The sequence below is a fragment of the Neophocaena asiaeorientalis genome, unplaced genomic scaffold (assembly GCF_003031525.2).
Source record: "Neophocaena asiaeorientalis asiaeorientalis breed wild unplaced genomic scaffold, Neophocaena_asiaeorientalis_V1.1 scaffold150, whole genome shotgun sequence".
Classification (NCBI taxonomy): domain Eukaryota; kingdom Metazoa; phylum Chordata; class Mammalia; order Artiodactyla; family Phocoenidae; genus Neophocaena; species Neophocaena asiaeorientalis.
This window is the reverse complement of record NW_020176571.1, coordinates 6,256,078-6,278,806: the sequence shown is the minus strand read 5'-3', so window position 1 is coordinate 6,278,806 and position 22,729 is coordinate 6,256,078. Positions and strand designations below refer to the sequence as shown.

Below are 22,729 nucleotides of genomic sequence, written 5' to 3'. Positions count from 1 at the left end.
CAGACCTCGCAGGGTCTGCACGCTCCATCCTTATGTCCGGCCCTAAGGCTGCGCTCGCTCTTGCTAGCTGCTCCCTTGTGAAGGTCGGAGGGCGAAGGGAGGGGCCTCCGCCCGTGGTGACCCTGCTTGTTCCTTTCCAGCGCCGTACCTGCTCTCAAGCGCCTGAGTCTGGGCCTTGTCTACCTAGTGGGCTACACCCTGCTCAGCCAGCACATCACAGAAGACTATCTCCTCACTGACGACTACGAAGTGAGTGCTTCCTGAACGGCAGCAGTGCGACTGCGCCAGAGATAGACAGTGGCCAGGCCAGGAGCCCGTAGATAGCCGAGAAGTGGGTAACGCCACCTACAAACGCGTGTTGGTTTTGCTCTAGATCTGAGAGTTGGTGTCAATGCCAGCCGGGCCGGGACCCGTTCATCAGCCAGCACTGAACGACCTTCGCGGGCACAGGGCTGTGTCAGGTGCACTTCAGCACCCCTGACCTTCCCCCAGCAGCTTGAGCTCGCCCTCTTACAGCCAGGCGGCTCGAGCCCCCTCTGGCCCAGGCAGACCAGGGCTCTAGGAGCTCAGGACCCAGGGAGGGGGAGTGCTGGCTCAGGCTCCGTCCCGGCTCTGGGGAGGTTGGTCTCCTTCAGCTGACGTCGAACGTGGATGTGAAAGTCCCCCAGCACTAGTGTCCCAGGTGCCCGGCTCTGTAGGAAAGGAGTTGAGGACAGTACTGTCTGAGGGCCTCTCCGAGGGGGCTCCCTGCTGGGTCCCCTTGGCCTGTTGCAGAGCAGTTAGGCAGACCGTCGGGGCGACACAGGGTAGTAGTCAGCCACACGTGTGAGAACGGGGAGCACGGGGGCCCCTCCTGGCCTGGCGGTGTCCCTAATGCTCATGCCTTCTCTCCTGTCAAGAACCGCAGCATCTGGTTCCGCTGCCTGTACATGCTGGTCTGGGGCAAGGTTGTGCTGTACAAATACGTAGCCTGTTGGCTGGTCACGGTAAGGAGAGAGGGCCCAGGGGCGCAGCGAGACGAGCTGCAGGCTGGGCGCGGCGCAGAGCTGCGGGGTCGCTTACGCCGTGGCTCCCTCAGGAAGGCGTGTGCATCCTGACGGGGCTGGGCTTCCACGGCCTTGACGAGCTCGGGAGGGCCAAGTGGGACACCTGCGCCAACATGAAGGTGTGGCTCTTTGAGACAGACCCCCGCTTCACGGGCACCATCGCCTCTTTCAACATCAACACCAACGCCTGGGTGGCCCGGTAAGCGCCCAGCCGGGGAGGTCGCACGTCACTTCCTCCAGCTTTCCCCACTTCGGGGGCCCCCCCGTCAGTCACTCTCACACCCCCAGCCACACCCACTTTTGTCCCCAACCCAACCCCCCCAAACCATCCCTTTTTTTTTTTTTGGCTGCGTTGGGTCTTCGTTGCTGCGCGCGGGCTTTCTTCAGTTGTGGCGAGCGGGGGCTACTCTTCGTTGTGGTGCGCGGGCTTCTCACTGCGGTGGCTTCTCCTGTTGCGGAGCACAGGCACTAGGCGCGCGGGCTTTGGTAGCTGTGACACCTGGGCTCAATAGTTGTGGCTCACGGGCTGTAGAGCTCAGGCTCAGTAGTTGTGGCGCATGGGCCTAGTTGCTCAGCAGCATGTGGGATCTTCCCGGACCAGGGCTGGAACCCATGTCCCCTGCATTGGCAGGCGGATTCTTAACCACTGTACCACAGGGAAGTCCCATCCCTATCATTTTTGAAAGACAGAAACAAGGCATACATGGCCTTAAGTGCTGGGTTTTCACCCCACTTCTGCTGCCGGCCTTATGTTCACAAACACTTCCTCAGTCCCACGAGTGGGGGCGCTGTCAGCAGTGTGGGTGCAGGGCCTGCCCCGCTCACCGCTGCAGCCTCAGCACCAGGCGGCTGGCAGGCCCTCCGTCGTTACCCGTTGTACCAGGCGGGGCCCCAGCTGAGCCTTACGTCTATTTTCTGTCTAAACCGGGACTCGTCAGCTTCACTGCCTTTCATTCTAAAGTGATCGGAGGGGCTTCCCTGGTGGCGCAGTGGTTAAGAATCCGCCTGCCAGTGCAGGGGACACGGGTTCCAGCCCTGGTCCGGGAAGATCCCACATGCCGTAGAGCAACTAAGCCCGCGCACCTAGAGCCCATGCTCCGCAACAAGCCACTGCAATGAGAAGCTCGCGCACCGCAAGGAAGAGTGGCCCCCGCTCGCCACAACTAGAGAAAGCCCGTGCGGAGCAACGAAGACCCAGTGCAGCCATAAATAAATAAAGTGATCGGAGGGCACTGCCTCCCCTCCCCCAGGGGGCCCTGTGGGAGCAGCCGCCACCCCTGCACCCCTAAGGGCTCCAAGAACCCAGAGGCAGGATGGATCTGAGTCTCATCCTTTCTCACCCTTCTCTCTAGTTACTTCTTCAAACGACTCAAGTTCCTTGGAAATAAACAACTATCCCAGGGCCTCTCATTGCTATTCTTGTCCCTCTGGCACGGCCTCCACTCAGGGTACCTGGTCTGCTTTCAGATGGAATTCCTCATTGTTATTGTGGAAAGACAGGTAAACCTTAAGGGTGGTGGATGAAAGGGGCCTGAGAAGGGGTAAGGCGCTGAGCCCTCTCCCCTTCCTCCACAGGCTGCCAGCCTGATTCAAGACAGCCCAGCCCTGAGCAGCCTGGCCTCCATCAGGGTCCTGCAGCCCCTGTACTACCTGGTGCAGCAGACCATCCACTGGCTCTTCATGGGTTACTCGATGACTGCCTTCTGCCTCTTCACGTGGGACAAGTGGCTGAAGGTACACGAGGGCCTGCCTGCCAGGAGGGGAGGGAGCCACTGAAACCTCAGGCAGTGGGACTGAGTCCAGGCCCTCTGTCTACCGCGGTGGCCTGTATCCCTCCACAGGTGTATAAATCCGTCTATTTCCTTGGCCACGTCTTCTTCTTGAGTCTACTATTCACATTGCCTTATGTTCGCAAAGCAGTGGTGCCGAGGAAAGAGAAGTTAAAGAAAATGGAATAATCTATTTCCCTGGTAAGATCCCTCCAGCTGTTTTCCTCACGGGGCCTGCCTTCCAGGAAGCACAGCATGGGGCACTGACTACCCTGAGGCGCGCCCGGAGGGAGCTGGAAGGGCTGCAGACCGGGGACTAGGAGGGCGAGACCGACCTGCCTGCCCGCCTTCTCCCCTTGCAGGTGGCCCAGAGCAGGACTGGTGCAGAAACGACTCGCCTCCCTTTCCACAGCACTCCTTCGTCCCAGAGCACAGAGAACCAGAAGCCAGGGTGCGGGAAGACGGGGCTCCCCCAGCTGTGCCTCTGCTGCCGGCCACACCTCCATCTGGGGCCAAAGGGGAGACTCTCGCGGGAGGAGTAGAGGGGCCCGTTGTCTCCCCTCTGGGCTCCCCCATGCACGTTGCCTTATCTCTCCCCCTCTAGCCAGGAATCTGTTGTGGTTTTCTTCTGCCAATTTATCATGATTGTATATGTGCCGCTACCTCCGCCCCCCCATGGGGGGAGGGGAGGGGCACAGCCCCACCTGCTCCACTTTTCTACCTAGGATTGTACCAGATAAAGTCACTTCAGTGTGTTGTTTTTCACTTCTAGCGCTCCTGACTGCCTTCTTTCAGACACAGCCCTCCACATCTGCCATGGCTGAAATAATCAGGGCTCCCTCCTTTAGGGCACAGAGCCCACCCGCGAAGCCCAGGGCCAAACTGCAAACACTGTAACCTCACGTGTCTTCCTGAGGTCTGAGGGGTTACGCCAGGTCACACCATCAGCGGCTGCTGAGCTTAGGAATCCCCACAGGACAACTAGGTTTGCAAGAACAATGTTTATAAGATAAACAATAGCAGGTGCACAGCCTGGACCCGCGCGAACCCCGGTCTCGGTGCAGGAAGGGGGTCTGCGGCGGTCAGCTGAGCACCGGGGCGGGGAAGCAATGTCCACAGTCTCTGTGTCAGGGCAGGGTGCTTCTGTCAGATGACGCCCCACGCTTCTTCAAAGGCTGTGGTGAGCTTTGCACAGGTGAGGGCAGCAGAGAGGGGGTAGTTGCTGATGGACACCATCTTCTCTGTGTACTCCACATCCAGCTGGGGAGAGAGCAGTCAGTCAGCCGGCTCTGTCACTCCGTCACAGGTTCAGCCCTTGTCTAGGGCAGGAAAACTACCATTTCCCAGTGCTGTTTAATACCAGTGTGAGCAAAGGACGGAGACGGCCCTGGCTTTGACCATGCCACATATGCCAGCATTCCTCAAAGGATGCGCCCTGGGGGCAGGAAATGGAAGCTTCATCTGTCCCCAACTTATAAGGACAAGGATCATCAAAACACTAAGTGCTCCTGGGATTCTGTCCTGAGCTTCAGCTCCGGGAAGAATCTCAGAGCTGAGCCCAGGCCTTACCCTGCCGTGGGCAAAGGCCCCCACCACAAAGACAACAGGGTCGCCACTGGGCACCAGCTCCCGCACATCGCCGACGACCGGGGCGGAAAAAGAAGTGCCGATTTTCATACACCCAACTGGGAAGTGATGTGACACTGGATTCTTAATCACCTAAAGAAAAACAGAAAAATCAGCCCCAGACACATTCCCAGAGCACTACCTCCAACTAGTAGCTGTCAACACCTCACCTTCAAGAGCTTCTGGGGGCCATCAGCTGCTCGAACGCTGAGTTTGTGTAAAAGCTGAACTAGGGCAGAAAAAAGAGTTCAGAGCTAGCCAGAGAGCCTGCCTCTTATGCCCAGTAATTTAACCAGGAAAAACCTCAGGTGAGGTGAGCTCCACATGCCCTGCGTGTCTACACGACTGAAACGTCATGACCAAGCAGCTGTCGAGCACATCACTGGTTGTGTGGTGACAGGCCCCCTCCCTGCTCCTCAGCCAGGAACCCACGCGGGCTGTACCCACTGTGCGTGGGAAGAAAGCGCAGACCCCCTGTTCTGGAATCAGCCACGTGTGCCCCTCCCCCACTTAAAAATTCCACACTTAATTTATCCCTTTGCCTCTCCCTTCATCACTACTGCCAAGTTTAAGTCCTAAGCCTTCTCTCTCACCCATGAGGCCACAGAAGCGGTCAAAGGTTCTGGGAATTCGAGTCTGGGGGTTCACTTCAATCAGCACATTCTTCTGTGTGTGGATATAAACCTGCAGCAAGCCAGCCCGGTTCAGGGGACTGTCCATCAGCATCAGTAAACTCTGAGGGAGGCGGAGACCAAGGCCCGGTTAAGACTGAAGAGAAGTCGCACGCATCTGCCTTACCTTCCGTACAGAGGCACGGGGGCCTGAGCCCTGTCCCTGGACTTACCTGGTGAGCTATGTCTGGCCTCACTTCCCCAGGGTCCCGTCCGTTCTTCAAGAGCACGGACTTGTGCTTGTCACAGTTGAGCAGCTCATACGTCTTCCCCACCTGACGAACGGAACAAGGTCAAGAGCAACATAAGCTGCTTTTACCTGGAACAGCGGTTCTCAGAGGTGGTCCCCAACCAGCAACATCTGGAAACCTGTTAGACAGTCACATTCTCAGGTCCACTCCAGACCTACTAAATCAGACACACGGTGTGCGGCCCTGGAAACCGTCCAGGGGATTACTGTGTGGCCACGTCCTCCCCCCGCCACCCCATCCCATAAATGGTCTTGGAGGGAAAAGGGAGGAAGAGTGCAGCCTGTGATTCCACAGGATCTAAACTGGATTGAATTTTTTTTAATTTATTTGTTTATTTTTGGCTGCGCTGGGTCTTTGTTGCTGCGCACAGGCTTTCTCTAGTTGCAGCGAGCGGGGGCTGCTCTTCATTGCAGTGCGCCGGCTTCTCATTGCGGTGGCTTCTCGTTGCAGAGCGTAGGCTCTAGGCGCGCGGGCTTCAGTAGTTGTGGCTCGCGGGCTCTGGAGCGCAGGCTCAGTAGTTGTGGCGCACGGGCTTAGTTGCTCCGTGGCACATGGGATCTTCCCGGACCAGGGCTCGATCCCGTGTCCTCTGCATTGGCAGGCGGATTCTTAACCACTGTGCCACCGGGGAAGTCCCTAAACTGGATTTAATTTTAAAACCTATGGGTATTAGGCAAAGCCAGTGAGGGATTCTGGAACCAGGCAGAAGTGAGGTTAATGAGCAAGACCGAATGCTTGTTTATCACAAAAGCATTATGTAGACACTGGGCAAAACATATGCGGTCACTACCCTCAGGTTGCTTATAACAAACATGCACAAAGAGCTGCAAATCAGAGCAGGAAGAAATGTGAAAATTCTAATGAGGCAAGAGGTAGTTTAATCAAGGAACGTTCTCATAAGTAAAACAAAGAGGGGTGGTTCCAATTTTAAGACATGTGAGCAACCGCTAAAAGAAACAACTGCAAATCAGAGCTCTGAGGAGCATTATAGGGTGGTCAATAAAAAGTTTAAAAACATACCAGTAGGGCTTCCCTGGTGGCGCAGTGGTTGAGAATCCTCCTGCTAATGCAGGCGACACAGGTTCGAGCCCTGGTCTGGGAGGATCCCACATGCCGCGGACCAACTGGGCCCGTGAGCCACAACTACTGAGCCTGTGGGTCTGGAGCCTGTGCTCCGCAACAAGAGGCCGCGACAGTGAGAGGCTCGTGCACCGCGATGAAGAGTGGCCCCCGCTCGCTGCAACTGGAGAAAGCCCTCGCACAGAAACGAAGACACAATACAGCCAAAGATAAATAAATAAATTTATTTTTTAAAAAATGTAGCTTTCCAAGTACTCTATTAAAAGACTTTAAAAAAATAAATTAATAAAAACATACCAGTAAGTACAAACACAGGTTTCGAAAAGGCCAAGTTTTTATGTATCAACACAACATTTGTATGTCCGGCAACATCTTGAGATATAACTCCAAAAAGTTTGGGGGAAGAGGCACATAGATTTTGAAATTAACTGAGTAACTGAAATAACAAGAATGTCACAGAGAGTAAAGCAAAGGACCAAGAACTAAGTCCATGGGACACTCTTAGTTATAGAAGAAAAAGAACCTCTTGAATAGAAGAATCTAGTTTTGACCCATTAGTAAGTTATAACCAGGGTTTTCGTTCTCTTAATGGAACAGAATAGAAAACATCAGAGTACTTCAAGTATAGTCATGGTAAGTAAAGGCTTATGGAACTTTCGGCTTCATATAATTGAGTGCGCATACTGGCTCACGATGTAATTTTTTTTACTGTGGGCTGTGGTTAATAAGCTTGAAAACCACTAATTAGAATAATCAGAGAATGAATACCATGTGTATTCTGTAATAAGCACTGGAGATACAAGAATTTTTAAAACCTTATTCTCTGTCCTCATTATAGCCTTCTAGTGGAAGAGACAAGCTAAACAAGCACATGAGTATTTAACGCGAATTGTGATAAACATTACAAAGGAAAACTAAACGGTTCACTAAAGAATTATGAGGACCTGATTTATACCTTGAAGGGAGTCATTTCTATGGGAAAGTAACATTTAACCTAATAACTGAAGAATGAGTAGCCTAATAGGCTCAATAATTGTTAAATGAATAAACATTAAGTAGGAATTAATAAAGCAAAAAGTCGAGTAAAGGGTGCTTGCAGTTAAACAACATTATCTGCAATGACCTTAAGGTATAAGAGAACGTAGTGCTTTCAAAGAGCTTAAAGAAGGGCAGTGAGGCTGGAGTACAAAGAATAAATGGAGGGACTTCCCTGGTGGTGCAGTGGATAAGACCCTGTGCTCCCAACACAGGGGGCCCAGTTTCGATCCCTGGTCAGGGAACTAGATCCCATATGCATGCTGCAACTAAGAGTTCACATGCCACAACTAAGGAGCCAGCGAGCCACAACTAAGGAGCCCTGGAGCCGCAACTAAGGAGCCCGCCTGCCCCAACTAAGACCCAGCAAAACCAAATTAATTAATTAATTTTTTAAAAGGAGGGGATACACGTATACATATAGCTGATTCACTTCATTGTACAGCAGAAACTAACACGTTGTAAAGCAATTACACTCTAATAAAAAATAAACAATTTTTAAAAATTGAAAAAGAATAAATGGAGAGTGCAGGCTCAGATGAGGCTTGCAGAAGCAAGAGGTATCAGCACAAGGAAGACAAAAGCTAACAGTATGGAAGATTTCAACCAGCTATGGAGTCCATCACCCTTGGAGTACCATTAATGACAACTGGCCTAATTTATGCCAGAGCATGCTCTAGGAACTTTAATTTGCCCACAACCTTTTCAACTTCCTAATAAGTAACCTGAATCAAGAATAATAATAACAACTATTTCCAAGTCTCCTTTAATCCTTCCAACAGCCCAGTAAAATAGGTACTACTGTCATCCCCACAGATATGAAGAAATGAAGTGGTTAAGTGATGCTCAGAATTAATAGCCTGGGAAGACAGCAGCAATGAAGTGGGAGATGAATATATGAACCTATAATTAGGTTAGAAGTATCAATTATAGAAGAAAATGAAAGGAAACCTGATTAGCTGATCATTTAAAAAAAGAAAAAAGTTTTCTAAACTGCAAGCTTAATAAAGTGCCATAGTGGTTGAGGAAGAAAAGCTGGAAATGAATTGCACTCAGATTACTATGGCAATGTACTACTTTTTTTTTTTTTTTTTTTTTTTTTTTTTGCGGTACGCGGGCCTCTCACTGTCGTGGCCTCTCCCGTTGCGGAGCAACAGGCTCCGGACGCGCAGGCTCAGCGGCCGTGGCTCACGGGCCCAGCCGCTCCGCGGCACGTGGGATCCTCCCACACCGGGGCACGAACCCGCGTCCCCTGCATCGGCAGGCGGACTCCCAACCACTGCGCCACCAGGGAAGCCCTACTATGGCAATGTACTACTTTTAAAGCACTTTCATTACAATCCCCCTGCAAAGTATTAACCCCCGCTTTACAAACTAAGGACAAACTTGTTTTCTCAAAATCACACACTTGAAATAAGTGTAAGAGCCAAGACTAAAATCCGGGGAACTGCCGGATTTGTTCGGGAGAAGAGCCAAATGATAAGTAAAAATAAAGATGTGAAAGTATTAATGATAATCTGGTCCAGGCAGTGTTTTGAAATGTACAATACTATAAAGAAGAGTGACAGACACCTTTCAACGTATTAAAACATTAAGTCCTTACAAATAAAAGGGTGGGAAGACTGAGCTGCAGTAACTACCTTTCTCCTCTACCTAGTAAGCTTGTCTTGGGATGAAGCGGGACGACGCGATGGACGAAACCCCTTCCCCTTAGACGACTCTGGGGTTGGGGATGGGGTTAGGGTTACCATAGAATCCTAGTAAATCAATCGGAAGCAAGTATGTGACGGCTGCAATGGGATTCAAGGGCAAAGAAAACGAGCACTGCCGACCCGTGTTAAAGAAAGAGACAGTCGATTAGGCCACTCTTTCTCCAAAGCATGTTTCACCTGTCTCCGCTTTCTCCATCCACTTTGAGCCCATCACCCTCACCCAACCTGGTCCCATCCTATCGATCTACTAGCTCTTCACCCCCTAGTCCGAAACTACCTTGACTGTCTCCAGACTGGCCCCTTCCAGCACCACAATGAGCCTACGGCCTCCGATCTTGCTTCCCACCCCGAGTCGGGGCCGCTTGGGCGTCGCAGCATCCCAGTCCTCTTCCTGCTCCGCGGCGCGCCGCTCACGAGGTTGTAATCCACCACCGGGCGCTGCCATCTTGCAACCGCACCGGAAATTGTGTAACGTCCTTAAACTAGGGCCTCGCTCTCGCCCCAATTGCAAGCTTCCTTCCGTCTGCCATTTTGAAAGTGGGCTCTCGGAAATGGCGACGGCTGGCTGCAGATGCTCCCGAAGCCGCTCTGGGAGCAGGGTTCCAGAAAGGGGAGGGAACTTCCAGAGGCGTGCTTCCTGTGCCGCAAGCTCGGGTCCGCTGTAGGCTGGGGGGAGAGTTTAGAACGGAACGCACTTCCGGTGCCCTTTCTCCCGCGAGCACCTGGGGCCGGACCCTCGTGTGGAGAGTGCGATCCGTAAACTGGAGAGCTGTAGAGGCGGGCCGGCACCCCCTTCGGACCACTGGTGCCGCCGGCCTCAGGACCGAACATGGCCCAGAACTTGAAGGACTTAGCGGGACGGCTGCCTTCCGGGCCCCGGGGCATGGGCACGGCGCTGAAGCTGCTGCTGGGGGCCGGCGCCGTGGCCTACGGCGTCCGCGAGTCGGTGTTCACCGGTGAGCAACCTCAGCCTGCCCTCCGGACTCCGCCCGACCCTTCCCGGACCCCTGCCCAGCCCCGCCAGGTCCCCGCGCTCACCCAGCCCCTCACCCCGCCCCACCAGCGGCTGGCACGTACTCTGAGCCCGGCCTGGGCTGACCCCTACTCCTCTCCCTGCAGTGGAAGGAGGGCACAGAGCCATTTTCTTTAATCGGATCGGAGGCGTGCAGCAGGACACCATTCTGGCCGAGGGCCTTCACTTCAGGTAATGGCGGGCAGAGCGGACTGACCCTGACCCTGACCCTTCACTCTTGAACGCCGACCCACCTATGGCTGTGGGAGGACTTTCAGCGGGATTCCGCGCCGCTCTTTACCCTCCTCACCCCACCTCCCAGAACAGTGCGTGCTGGCCACATCTTCAAGAGCACATACTGTTGTTCTCCGGAGGGAAAAGAGAATTTCATTTTGACCGTGGTCATTAAGAGGAGGAGCAGGCCAAGAAACACGTGGTGAAGGAAAACCGGACAAAACTAGGGAAACGGTAGTCTCCTAATCCCTGTCCCTGTTCCCTCCCCTCCAGGATCCCCTGGTTCCAGTACCCCATCATCTATGACATTCGCGCCAGACCCCGAAAAATTTCCTCCCCCACAGGCTCCAAAGGTAGGTCTGGGCACTGGGGTGCCACTGGCAGTAAACAAGGGAGCCTGGCCAGAGACTAGGCAAGATGGGAGTGTCAGATCTCTTGGGCCTTCGTTTCCACCTTTGCAAACAAGCTAAAATAAAGGTACCTGCTTCTGGAGTTCAAGCAGTACATTCTGGACACGCTGTGTGTTTGTACATTTTTCAACTGTTCCTCCCCCCTAACGTGAACTCGGTGAGAGCATTGTTTGTCTTAGTCACTGCCTAGAACAAACCTTTGTTTTAAAACCTTTCTTTTAATTCTTTGACTCATTAATCTCCTGGTACGCTCTGTCCTGGGGAAACTTGGCTGCACTTTTCTCTGGTGCACCTGTTCCCTCCTAGACCATTCACAGAAGCTGTGCCTTTGAGATTCCCCAGACCAACCCTTAGACACACACACACACACATTCACATTCACAATGAGGCAAGTAGCTCACCTGTAACGTACTGTTTTGCACGATTTTTAGTGCAGGTTGCTTAATATTCCCGAAACCCTAGGCCCTAAGAAATCAAGGATTCACAAAACACCATCTCTGTTCTCAAGTCCTTACAGTCTAGTTCAGGATTATGGTACAGCGTAACAGAGCCTAAAGTAGAGTAGCGAAAAGAAAGGTCAGCTTTACTGGAGGAGGGTTGTGGGTAGAGAAGACTTGACAGTGGACAAGGACGCATTTGGTCTGTGCCAAATCACTCTCCTGCCCGCAGGGCAGTTCCGGACCACAGGGCACTGCCCTGGGTAAAGAGAGAAGCCAGAGGAGAAAATGCTTGGGGAGGCAGGCTTTGCTAGGAAGCCAGCTGAGGCCCCCGTGGCCTTGCCCAGCCACTGCTAACCTCCCGCTTAGACCTGCAGATGGTGAACATCTCCCTGCGGGTGCTGTCCAGACCCAACGCCGCGGAGCTTCCCAGCATGTACCAGCGCCTGGGGCTGGATTACGAGGAGCGCGTGTTGCCATCCATTGTCAACGAGGTGCTCAAGAGCGTGGTGGCCAAGTTCAACGCCTCCCAGCTGATCACCCAGCGGGCCCAGGTCTGGCTCTGGCTCCCATCACCATCTGCGTAGCATCAGCATTTCCCTCCTAGGCCCAGCGCACTGGGTGTTAGGAAAGGGTAGTGACCCGAGGTCCGTTGCCCCCAAAAAGCTGTGCAGGTGGCCACCGTGGGAAACAAGGAGAGCCAAGATTGGAGCTCAATAGCAGTTAGTGTCGGGCTGCGTGGGAGAAAAGTGGTCCAGGCGTGCGTGTAGGGTTGGTACAGCATGGAGGAGTCAGCGTGACCCAAGTCCTTCCCAGCTCAACTGGCCTAACGAGGAACTAAGAAGGGGTTAGCGCACTTTCTGCAGTTCTCCGGAGATCCGGGATTCTGACGATCACAGAAGCACGCCTTCCTTTCCGTTCTCCAGTCCCCTCAACGCCCCTCTCTCCTCCCCCCGGCCCCCAGGTGTCCTTGTTGATCCGACGGGAGCTGACAGAGAGGGCCAAGGACTTCAGCCTCATACTGGATGACGTAGCCATCACTGAGCTAAGCTTTAGCCGAGAATACACAGCTGCTGTAGAAGCTAAACAAGTGGGTGAGTCGCAAGAGGAGTCAGGCAAGGGTTTCTGAGGAAGCAGGAGGAGGGATGGGGTTCCTGACACCTTGCATCTGTGACCCCGGCTCTCGCCCGCTACAGCCCAGCAGGAGGCCCAGCGGGCCCAGTTCTTGGTGGAAAAAGCGAAGCAGGAACAGCGGCAGAAGATCGTGCAGGCCGAGGGCGAGGCTGAGGCCGCCAAGATGATATCCTGCTGCAGGGCTCTCAGCCCAGCCTCCGGGACACTCTGCTCCCGTCCGGCCCTGTGGGCTGGCTGATGACACTAAGGCGAATGCGAACCGTGCTCTCTGACCCCTGGGGGCTTGGGGTGCCGGGCGGGATCTGAAGTCTTAGTGGGGCAGCGGAGGCCTGGCTCCTCACTGTAAGGCAGATCAATAGCACTGCTGGCCTTGCCTCCATCTGTGCTGCTGCCTCCTGTTCCCGGCAGCGGTCTGCGGGGAGGCCTACAGGTAGGGGCAAAGTAGGGCTGGGCACGAGCCACCTGAGCGCAACCTTGGATCTGACAGCCCAGAGGACGGCTGAGTGAGCCGAGTCCTAGGGTGCCGCCCCAGCTGAGATCTGGCCTTGTGTGAACCCTTAACCCTACCCTGCTCACCTGGGAGAAGCTCTGGGCAAGAACCCAGGCTACATCAAGCTGCGCAAGATTCGGGCAGCCCAGAACATCTCCAAGACGGTGAGTGTGAGCTCAAGGCCGCCTTGAGGGGGGAAGGTGTTTCTACACATTGAAATGAGGGAATTAGGGTCTTGCGTGTTCGGATTTCTATTCAAACTGTCTTCTCTGACACTCCTTCTCCCATCAAAAATGGTGTCCCCTGGGCGCCCCTGACCTTTTGTTCATGCCTCTTGTGGACCTAATGCATCACAGTTGCTCGCTGCTCTGGATCCTTGTGTGAGCGCAGAAACCGTGGCTCTCACATCACCACTTCCCTTTTCGTAACCCACACGTGTGTTCCACCAGTGGTTCCTGAATTGCAAGGGTAGGAATCAAGGTCTTTTTTGCTTGGTACAAACACCCACCTTACTTTCTGCCCTGTAGATCGCCACATCACAGAATCGTGTCTATCTCACTGCTGACAACCTTGTGCTGAACCTACAGGATGAAAGTTTCACCCGGTGAGAGGCATGGCCTTCAGGTGGGGTGCTGACACAGAACAAGGGCCGGAGTCTGGCCGCCTGGGCCCTGGAGCCTGACTCGTGTGACCCTTGAAAACACCATGTCTCTGAACCAGTTAGAAAAGTGGGTGGTTGACAGTTCCTAACTTGAATCTCACAGGGTTGATTTTATGCGATCCAATGGGATTATTCACGTAAAAAGCACTTTAATTGTAAAGTTTTAAGTGAAAAGTGGTAAAAGATGATACTGGCTGTTCTTCCTCGGGAGCTGCTCTGGGGCATGGAAGGATGCTGGGAAAGCAGGGGTGAGAAATGGCAGAGGCCAGGGAGCAAGTCTTCTTCCCAGAGCCTGAGATTCCCGGCTTCCAACGTGCTTGTCTTTTTCTCTTGGGAGCGGAGGAGGGTTTAGAGTTGGGTGGGGCACGAAACTGTCAAGTCACATGTACCTTTCTCTTGTTCTGTGTTCCCTGTTCATCTGGTGACCTGGCGTCCACAGGGGAAGGTAAGTTGATGGTGCATCCTTGGTTCTGTGGGGTCCTGCCTTTTCCCCACCACATCACCTTTCTCACCCCCCCACCCACACATTCAGGGAGGAGGGTAGTTGAGGAGGGAGTGGACCGAGGTGCTCTGCCTCTCACAGCTACGTCCCCCCCTAATAATGTCACCGTCTGTCTCATTTCCACAGTGACAGCCTCATCAAGGGTAAGAAATGAACTGCTGAACAAGAACTCCACCCTCAGGGAGGAAGTGGATCTTTTCCTTCCCCGGTTTTTGAGGAGCCAGCTTGGGGCCCTACCCCGCCCCCACCGTCAAGTGATGGTCCCTCTGCATCTGTCCTCCCAGCCCTTCTCGGGTGAACAAAGACTGACCATTTTCAGGGGAGTGACTTTCCTCCCTGTGTCGGCCAGAGGTGTTGGGACTGTGTGATTTCCTGCAGGGTTGGTTCCTCCCTCGTGGTCAGAAGCAACAACCACCACCCCAGAGATTCTCAATAAATGTTTATTACTTAATCCGAAGTCAAAGCCTCCGGTGTCTGAACTGGGCTGGGGAGGCACGCATGCGCACGCTCACACCGAGCACTCCTGGGTCCTTCTTCGTCTCTTCCAGCAGGGGGCGCGAGGACACCGGCCGGGGCAGGTAGGGAGAGCCGGGGCCTGCCGCCTGCCGCTCTCACCCTGGAAGCCCTCAGGGCCGGATCCAGAACGGGACCCAGGGTGGGAACTGCGAGTCCTGGAGTCCGAGGCCAGCTGCACTCCCCACCCCACCCTCCTAAACCGCATCACCCCTTGGCTTACCAACATCTCCTTTTTTAAAGGCTGGAGCAGCTGTGGCTTTGCTGAGCTAGACCAAAAATCTCATGACCCCAACAGGAGCTGCTTCCTCGGTAACAGGGCTCCCTGCAGCTGTGGGAAGGCCACTTGTGCTCATCAGGGGGTTTACGTGTTCAGACGGCTGGCAGACCGTGTCGCCTGCTGCAGGCTACCCGCACTTCAGTCTCTCAGTCAGGGCTCGACCTCTGGAGGTGGGCTCTTCACTCCCACAGCCCTGGGCCCCCAACGGGACAGGCGCCTCCTCCCTTCCCGGCGCCGCCCTCACTGAGGGTCGTCGGGCGGTAGAGAAACGAGGCCGCTGGCTGTGCCCACATGCCACCCCAGCCGTGCCGGGGCGAAAGTGTAGGTAGGAATCCTGGAATTCTTAGTGGTGGGGTTAGAAGGCAGAGGGCCTGGGTTCACCTTCAGCTGCTTCGGTCTTTGAAGAAAGTAGATTAACTGTCCCCTGCTCTGCAGGTTGACTGTCATGAAAGGGACGGGGAGACCAAGCAGATGTGGCCGCCCCAGCCCTGAGGAACTGGAAGCCCAAGGTGAGAGGTGAATGAGCAGAACGAGTCCGCCCAAGTCCCATCCACATTTTATTTCCTTCGCATTCCCGACGCAGGAAGGGGATGGAGATGCCCAGAGAACCAACGTGTTCCCAAGTCCCGCTGTGTCTCCGAGGCAGCCATTTTGTCTCCTCCCATTGTTTACTTTTCCTAGAGACTTAACCCCCCCCTTCCCAAGGGTAAAGGTCAGAGGTTGCTGGTCTGGAGGCCTCCGTGGTCTTCAGGGCTCCCTGAAGGTCATTGCCGAAGGCACCGGCCGGGGGCCATCTTTACCAGACAGTGTTAGGAGCTTCAACATTAGATCATCCAACACTGTGCTGGAAGATGGACCCAGAGCCGGCCACAGGCGTCCGGGCTGAAGCCGGCCGGTCGCTCCAAGGACCCTGGCCGCAGGCCAGCTGAGGTCTATTGAAAGTCTGCGAGCCAATCCCCAGCTCAGGGTCAAGCTGTGGGTTCTGGGTCCTCCAGATGACAAATCACACTGGGTTGGGGGAGGGGCTGGGGCCATTGTGTCCCTTCCGTGGGCAACCAGCCAACAGCCAACCGAGGGCCACCTCTTTCTCAGCACCCTCTGCTCAAGAGGAAGGGGCCTCCAGGGCTGGGGGAGGCTCGGGAGTGGGCGTCACGGCCAGCTGGGTGCTGGGGGCCCGGGGCGGTGGGCGTCGCTGGCACGGGGCAGGGGCCTCCATCATTACCCGGCAGTATTAGAGACTCTCAACCAGCACCCAAACACTGCTGGGTAAGACGGGGGCCCCCACCCCACCGCCCGGACGGGCCGGCAGTCCTCGCCCAGGCGCCCGGTGGAGCTGCGGAGCCCTGGCTCCCCTCCCCCACCGCCCGTGTCCCCGGGGACACTTCCGGGTGAGCCCGGCAGCCGTCACCAGGCCCATCCCGGGTTGCTGATCCACTGAGGCCGGGTCAATGGACCCCTCTCCCGCCGGCCTTCCCCTGCCACCAGGCCGCCTGCCCCCCAGGGAGCGAGGGCCGTGGAGAGGAGGAGGAATCGAGGCTCGGGATTCAAGGCCTAGAAGCCGCCCTGGCCTCCACTCTTCCTCCTTCCTTCTCGCCTGCCGGGCAGCGCAGGCCCCTACCTGGGCCCCGCCCGCCGCCCCTGCGCACAGGTGTGTCCTCCAGCCATAGGCTGCACCCCCCCGCTGCCTTAACCCCTTCCCTCCCAGCGCCAGCCGCAGGCGCCTCCTCTGAGGCCTGGTCACCCCGGCAGGCCCCGACCCTCGGACCCTCGGCCGTGGTCTCTCCTCTGCCCCGGGGCCCAGACCAGGGAGCCTGGTGTTGGAGGGACAGAGGGACGGGTTGTCTTCGCCCCCTTCGCCTTCCTCCTTGGCCTCGCCCCACGGCCACTCCCACCACCGGCTAGCCCCTTCCCCCAGGCCCCTGCCCGAGAGCCTGAGGGCAGAGAGGGCTCAGCTCAGCAGGGACTGGGTTGTGCCCCTGCCCGGTGCCCACCTGTGTGGAGGGCAGGCGGGTCCCCCAGGGGCGCCTCTCTGTCCTCACCCTTAGTATTGGGGTGCCCGCCCCTCCCGCCAAGAGTCCCAAGCTGGCCAGGAGCGTCGGCACTGACCCGGCCGATTCAGGTTCTGAGCTGCTCTCCTGCAGCCCTGGCTCTGCTCTCCAGAGGGGCCGGGCGCCCCGCCGGGCAGAGCTGCCCCTGGACCCACCTCACAGCCCTGGAGAGTCCAAGTCCTAGCCGCCGGGCAGTCAGCCCGAGGGCGGTGAGAGGGGATGGGACCCGCCTTTCTTTTGTGTGGCTCAAGCTGGGATAGAAAGGGCGTTGCTGGGAGAGGGGCCCTGAGGCCCACAGGTGATGCTCCACCCACGCACCCCCTGGAGGGCGATAGCTCCTGGGAGCTGAGCTGTGTAGCCCGATCCCAGCTCTGCCTTCTCGCTCCCTAACACCCCCACACCTTTGTTTGCGTCCTTCTTAATTCTTGTTTGTACTTATTCTATGTTTGTGGACTGTTTCTGGGTCTGCCTTCCCACCAGGACAGGAATTGTCGGGCTCACCATCATGCCCCAGCACTGCTCCAGTGCCTGGGACACAGGGACGCTCAATACACAAAGTGTATGCTGAGTGAATGACCACCCAGCCTCAGCCGGCCCAGCAGCAGGGAGCCGGGCCTTCCCGAGTCAGACTCTCTCAGGCTCAACTCCCCAGGAGACTAGCATTATAACCAACATAAAGCCTTAACGCAAAGAAGGAATCATCGCTGTCGTCCACTGTGGGCCCAGGGGAAGGAAGAGCGGACAAAAATAAAACTGAAAATCTGACCAAGGGCCTAAGGGCTCTTAGTAGCCCCAGAAAGGGAGGAGCGTGGCACACACCAGGTGCCCGGGGGAGGGAGGTTGGCCCTGGGCCCTGGGCCTGTGTTAACTGGCCGCTGTTATCCATCTTCTTAGCTCCCGGATGTAGAAGTCCGGGCCGGAGAATGTGGTTATGTCCCCCTCGGGGTGACCCTGGCTGCGTCTCCAGGAATGCAGGCTCTGAGGCCGGAGGGCCTGAGTTAAATAAAATCTTAGCTTCACTGCTCAACAGTCCTGTGGCCTTGAGCAAGTTATTTAATCTCTCTGTGTCAGTTTCTCCCACTGTAAAATAGGAATGATACAGGTACCTCGGTTCAATAACCACTTTTAGTCTTTTCAACAGCGCCTGACACACAGCGAGAGTGTAACGAATTTCATCATCCCTGATCTCAGTGATCTTCACGACCACCCTTGCAGGATCATCCTCCACTTTAAAGGGACGAGACGGCGGAACCTGACCCACACTCACACTCGTGTGTCAGACTGTGAAGGCCCAGCTTTCTGTGTCCACATGTAGCACTCCCTGCCCGCCTCCCCGTCCCGCCCAGGCACACAGAGTTAGAGACCCACACACGGTGACCTAGAGGCTTTATTTACAAGAGAAGGGCCCGGCCCTGCCAAGGGCCTTGCTGGGCTATATACAGGGGCTGGGAGAGGGAGGTGGGGACATGGCCATGGCCATTTAAATTACAATGGAATGGGGGCCAGGCTCTGGGTCTTCCACTGGAGGCCTCTGCAGGGACGGGGCTGAGGCTGCAGAGACAGGGAAGGAAGGGCTAAGAGGGGGTTGGACCTGGAGGGGGGACAAGACACAGGTCTGGTTGGGTTGCGAAGACAGGGTGAGGCCGCAGCCGTCCCGTCCATCCCAGGGAGAGCACCGAGCCTGGGGGCCCCTGAGGGCAGGCCAGGGAGGGGCCGTACCATGGCCACCCCAGGACGGGCCCAGCTCACTTCCTCTTCAGGGAACCCTTGCTCTTCTCCTTGTCCGCCGACCGCTGCTTCTTCACCTTCTCGTCCTTCTTGTTCTTACCGTGCACGTTCTCATAGACGTCCTCCTTGTGTCTGCAGGCGCGGCAGGCGGGGGCGGGCAGTCAGGACACAGGGCAGGGGTCTCCCGAGGACACAGCCCTCGGGGCCACCCCCATCTCACAGGTGAGCAAACTGAGGCCAGGAGAGCAAGGAGACCAGTCCTGACAGTGTCCTTATACTAGACTAGAAGCTCCTTTGGGGGCAGAGGCTCCATCTCACACATCAGTGCCTAGCACAGGCCCCACGTGGAGGGCACTCAGGAGACACTTGTGAACACAGGTTGTAAGAACCAAGCTTGAACTTTAACCCGAACCTCCCTGGAAAGGACGGGTCGGGCTGGGGAAGAGAAAGGGGCAGACGCTGGGAGGTGGGAGGTGGGGCCACTCACTTGGAGGAGGTGCGGGCGGCCTTGGCATGGGCATTCTTCATGGCTGGGGGGTAGGTAATGTTCCCGTACTCCGACTCCCAGCCCTTCTGGGACTGTGGGAAGAAATGTGGTGGGAGGCCAGTGGTCCCAGCAGCACCGGGCAATGCCCACTGCCCCCCTCGGCCCCTCCAGGCCATGCTCTGCCCGCACCTGCATGACCTCCAGCTTCTTCTTGGTGGTTTCGATGAACTGGGCGATGGCCACGTAGATGAACTTGTACTGCGCCTCCGTCTGCACCATGCCCGAGCGCTGGGCCCGTACCATCTGGATCGTCTTCTGGATGTCGATGTCACAGTCCAGGCCTGGCAGGGAGGGCGGCTGGACGTCAGGCCCTGGGCAGAGGTGGTGGACCCGGGGGCCGCTCCGCCGTCTGCCCCGCCTCGCCCACAGGCCCCCTCACCCTTGGTGGAGACGCTCTCCATGAGCATGTCGATGACAATGATGGTGCCCGTACGGCCGATGCCGGCGCTGCGGAGAGAAGGGGCGCCATCAGAGGCCCAGCCCGCACTAGCCGGAAGCGGCGGCAAGGCAGGGGGGCCGGGGGCGGGTGTCGGCACAGCACCGGCAGGGGCGGGGCTTAGGGAACCAGGCCGGGTCACTGCGAAGGTAGGCAGGGTAGAAGTCTGCCCAACTCTGCACCCGTGCTCATCACTCCAGCCAAGGGATCTGGGGGCAGAAGCTGGCTCTCAAGTGCTAAGACGCTGCTCCCCAGACACCCATCACTTTCCTTCCCAGCACCACACTCCACCGCCTGCTTCCACCCCTCACTCTGCCCCCCACCCCAGGAGATCTGGGACCCCGGGCCCCGACCACATCCTGCCTGCTCCCCTGGTACTCTGGGCCTCCCCGGCCCTCTCCCACAGCCTTGGCCCCAGCGCGGCTGCCCTCCTGGCCTCGGGAGCATCTTTCGGCAAGGCTCCATTTCCCTTTTTCTTCAGATCCTGATGGCAGGGCAAGGGCAGCGTCCAAGACAGCAGGCCTCGGGAGCCACCGGGCTCAGGCAACTTGGGGGAGCATCGCAGCAGGAAGTCTGCCTTCTCCCCACCCTCTGCTGCAACAGACCCCAGGAGCCTCAGGACCGCACACAGACCCCAGTCCCACCCCCTCGGCTAGGCCAGTCAGGCCAATGCCCCGAGTTGCACTGTCTAATTTCAAACCCAGATTGTCAAAAATAACACCCCCTCACCCACTTCCTTCCTGTAACGTCTAAATTAAGGCCATGGGGATTTCAAGAAGGGAGGGGGGGCACGGCCTGGAGGCAGAGTCCCTGAGGCAGCACGTGCGGGGCACCTCCAGACGCAGCCCCCCGGCCCTGCCCCAGGACGCGCAATTGCTGGTGGGGCAGAAGGAGGAAGCCCCAGCCCTCACGGCCCCGGGGTCACGTGGAGGGAGCTGGAAGGGAAGAGGACAGAGCAGATTCCCATTTCCCCATTCCCTGCCTGACGTGAGTTATTAAAGCATTAACAGATCCCATTCTTGGGCATTTGCTGTATTCCAGACGCAGTGAGAGGGTCTCACACTCATAGCAACCCTATAAGAAGCTGATTTTACGGACAAGAATCCGGGGGTCAGAGAAGGGAAGTCCTTTGCCCAAGATCGCACAGCCGGTGAGTGGAGGAGCTGGAATTTTGAGCAGCAAGTCTGTCCAGGACCCCGTGCCTGCGGCCTCCCATCCCCCTCAGGCCTGATGGGACACTTGCTCCTCCTTGCTGACCCCTCAGCTTCCCACCTTAGTAGGAATGGGGTCTCCTGATCATGAACGTGAGGGTCTCCAGTGGAGCCAGTGGTGCATAAGCCCAAGGGCTGAGTTGGGGGCACTGGCGGGAAGGGAGAGATAGGTTGCAGCAATGAAGAAGCCTCAGCCTGCCGCCAGGGCTGCAGATGGAAAAGAGAAGGGATGGGGAGCTACACCAACCCCAAGGAGAAATACCAGAAACACCGGCTGGGTAGGCGCGTCTGAGAAAACAGGAGTGACCAGGACCTGGGTCTACCGTGAGCCCTGCTCTAGGCTCCCCCACTGACCAGCGGTGACCTGGCAAGAGGCTGGGCCTGTTTCCTCATCTGTATGCGGCAGGGTTGGACTAGATGCTACATCCAGGGAAGTCTCTGAGGAAGCCCACCCCGCCAGGCACGGGATCAAACAATGGGCTTGGTTCAAGCTTAAGTTCCACCAGTGGGTCTGGAGTCATCAGAGAACCCAGGGACTTCCCTGGTGGTCCAGAGGTTAAGCCTCCTCACTCCCAATGCAGGAGGCGCGGGTTCCACCCCTGGTGCGGGAACTGAGATCCCACACGCCACGCGGCATGGCCAAAACAAAACAAAAAACCGTATCAGGGAACCCAGAAGAGGTGGAGGCCAGGGGAGGCGTTAGATGAGTTAAAGTTGCTTACAGGCGCACATGGCACTTGGCAGTACTCACCTGCCAGCTACTACTTTGATTATTATTATTAATAATAATAACATCATCATCCTTCTTATGCTCACCTGCAGTGCACGATGATGGGCCCTGCGTGAGGCAGACTTTCCTGCCGCTGGTTGATCTGGTCCAGGAAGCTGAGGACACCCCCAGGCTCGCTGGGGACCCCGTGGTCAGGCCAGCTCAGGTACTGGTAGTGCCAGATCTCCCGAACCAGGTCCCCCTGGGTCAAGGACATTGTCAGTGCCCCCTGCTCCCACGCATGGCCTCATTCGACCCAACCAAAGAGAACAGGTGTGAGGAGGGCCCCGGGCATGGGGCAGGGGCAAGGGCCACTCACATTGTCCAGCGGGGAGACCTGTAAGGTGCGGAGTTTGTACTCAGCCGCGTCGTGTTCCCTGCAGTTGGTTACAGCGTAGAGTCCATAAACGTGCTGAGTGCCCACCTCTGGCCAGTATGGGACACATTTGTTCTGAAAAGGGAAGGTGAAGGTGGGGACTGAGGCCTGTGCCCACCTCGAGCAGGGCCTGAGTCCCTGGCGCTTGCCCCGTCAGCATCCGATGGATGAACAGATTAAATGGCCAAGAGTCAGAGACATAGGGCCTGGCTCGGCCTCTTACAGGTGGTGAGACCTCACCGGCCACTTAACAAGTCATTCAGCGCACGTTGGCTGGCACACGCGCTGAACCTGAAGCTGTGCAAACCGGGCTGGAGTTAGACACAAGTGAGACGCAGCCTATGCCCCTGTGCCTACAGGAGCTCACAGAGAGATAGGTAAGCGGGGAACCAGAGCCGCTGAGGAGCCCGGGGGAGGGAGAGACTAATCCTCCCTCTTGGGAACGGAGGAAATCAGGGACAGCTTCACAGAGGAGGGAGCATTTGAGCTGGGTCTTCACAAAACGAGGAGTCGGGCTCCCCTGGTGGCACAGTGGTTAAGAATCCACGTGCCGGGCTTCCCTGGTGGGGCAGTGGTTGAGGGTCCGCCTGCCGATGCAGGGGACACGGGTTCGTGCCCCGGTCCGGGAAGATCCCACATGCCGCAGAGCGGCTGGGCCCCTGAGCCATGGCCGCTGAGCCTGCGCGTCCAGAGCCTGTGCTCCGCGATGGGAGAGGCCACAACAGTGAGAGGCCCGCGTACCGCAAAAAAA

The 22,729-nt window shown here is 56.7% G+C and overlaps 4 protein-coding genes and 1 non-coding gene across 7 annotated transcripts in view; 3 read left to right on the top strand and 2 right to left on the bottom strand.

The window, feature by feature from the left end:
• Nucleotides 1–3,580, top strand: part of LPCAT3 (lysophosphatidylcholine acyltransferase 3) — a 29,202-nt gene extending 25,622 nt beyond the window's left edge. Inside the window, exons 7-13 of the mRNA XM_024733155.1 lie at nucleotides 141–249; nucleotides 900–986; nucleotides 1,079–1,245; nucleotides 2,399–2,546; nucleotides 2,622–2,780; nucleotides 2,888–3,016; nucleotides 3,178–3,580. Of these exons, the coding sequence (XP_024588923.1) occupies nucleotides 141–249; nucleotides 900–986; nucleotides 1,079–1,245; nucleotides 2,399–2,546; nucleotides 2,622–2,780; nucleotides 2,888–3,004 (787 nt within the window). The 3' untranslated portion in view covers nucleotides 3,005–3,016; nucleotides 3,178–3,580. The remainder of the gene's footprint in view (nucleotides 1–140; nucleotides 250–899; nucleotides 987–1,078; nucleotides 1,246–2,398; nucleotides 2,547–2,621; nucleotides 2,781–2,887; nucleotides 3,017–3,177) is intronic.
• A 217-nt stretch (nucleotides 3,581–3,797) lies between these two features.
• On the bottom strand, nucleotides 3,798–9,747 carry EMG1 (EMG1 N1-specific pseudouridine methyltransferase). Of its 2 annotated transcripts, XM_024733157.1 has the most exons (6): nucleotides 9,468–9,747; nucleotides 5,286–5,387; nucleotides 5,035–5,176; nucleotides 4,612–4,670; nucleotides 4,385–4,534; nucleotides 3,798–4,075 (listed from the first exon to the last, which is right to left on the bottom strand). In XM_024733157.1, exons 1-6 carry the CDS (start codon nucleotides 9,633–9,635, stop codon nucleotides 3,962–3,964), a joined length of 735 nt encoding a protein of 244 aa, XP_024588925.1. In that variant the 5' UTR covers nucleotides 9,636–9,747; the 3' UTR covers nucleotides 3,798–3,961. The 2 variants fall into 2 exon arrangements, with proteins under 2 accessions (XP_024588925.1, XP_024588926.1); XM_024733158.1 differs by lacking the exon at nucleotides 4,385–4,534 and having other exon boundaries at nucleotides 9,468–9,688.
• On the top strand, nucleotides 9,747–14,527 carry PHB2 (prohibitin 2). The gene is made up of 10 exons (XM_024733156.1): nucleotides 9,747–10,146; nucleotides 10,310–10,394; nucleotides 10,710–10,789; nucleotides 11,653–11,837; nucleotides 12,248–12,377; nucleotides 12,480–12,583; nucleotides 12,994–13,071; nucleotides 13,435–13,511; nucleotides 14,008–14,013; nucleotides 14,197–14,527. The coding sequence occupies exons 1-10, from the start codon at nucleotides 10,020–10,022 to the stop codon at nucleotides 14,222–14,224; spliced, it is 900 nt and encodes a 299-aa protein (XP_024588924.1). The 5' UTR covers nucleotides 9,747–10,019; the 3' UTR covers nucleotides 14,225–14,527.
• LOC112391975 (small nucleolar RNA U89) lies at nucleotides 12,648–12,903 on the top strand. The gene has a single exon (XR_003001607.1). It is a non-coding gene; the product is annotated as a small nucleolar RNA U89 (small nucleolar RNA).
• Nucleotides 14,528–18,280: 3,753 nt separating the features above from the next.
• PTPN6 (protein tyrosine phosphatase non-receptor type 6) overlaps nucleotides 18,281–22,729 on the bottom strand; it is a 10,555-nt gene continuing 6,106 nt past the window's right edge. Inside the window, exons 10-16 of one of the 2 annotated variants that reach the window (XM_024733119.1) lie at nucleotides 21,922–22,053; nucleotides 21,650–21,804; nucleotides 19,566–19,633; nucleotides 19,316–19,467; nucleotides 19,127–19,218; nucleotides 18,631–18,771; nucleotides 18,281–18,462 (exon numbers count right to left, since the gene is read on the bottom strand). In XM_024733119.1, coding sequence (XP_024588887.1) covers nucleotides 18,657–18,771; nucleotides 19,127–19,218; nucleotides 19,316–19,467; nucleotides 19,566–19,633; nucleotides 21,650–21,804; nucleotides 21,922–22,053 — 714 coding nt within the window. In that variant the 3' untranslated portion in view covers nucleotides 18,281–18,462; nucleotides 18,631–18,656. Of the gene's footprint in view, nucleotides 18,772–19,126; nucleotides 19,219–19,315; nucleotides 19,468–19,565; nucleotides 19,634–21,649; nucleotides 21,805–21,921; nucleotides 22,054–22,729 lie in introns of both variants that reach the window. The other variant, XM_024733118.1, reaches the window with a different exon arrangement.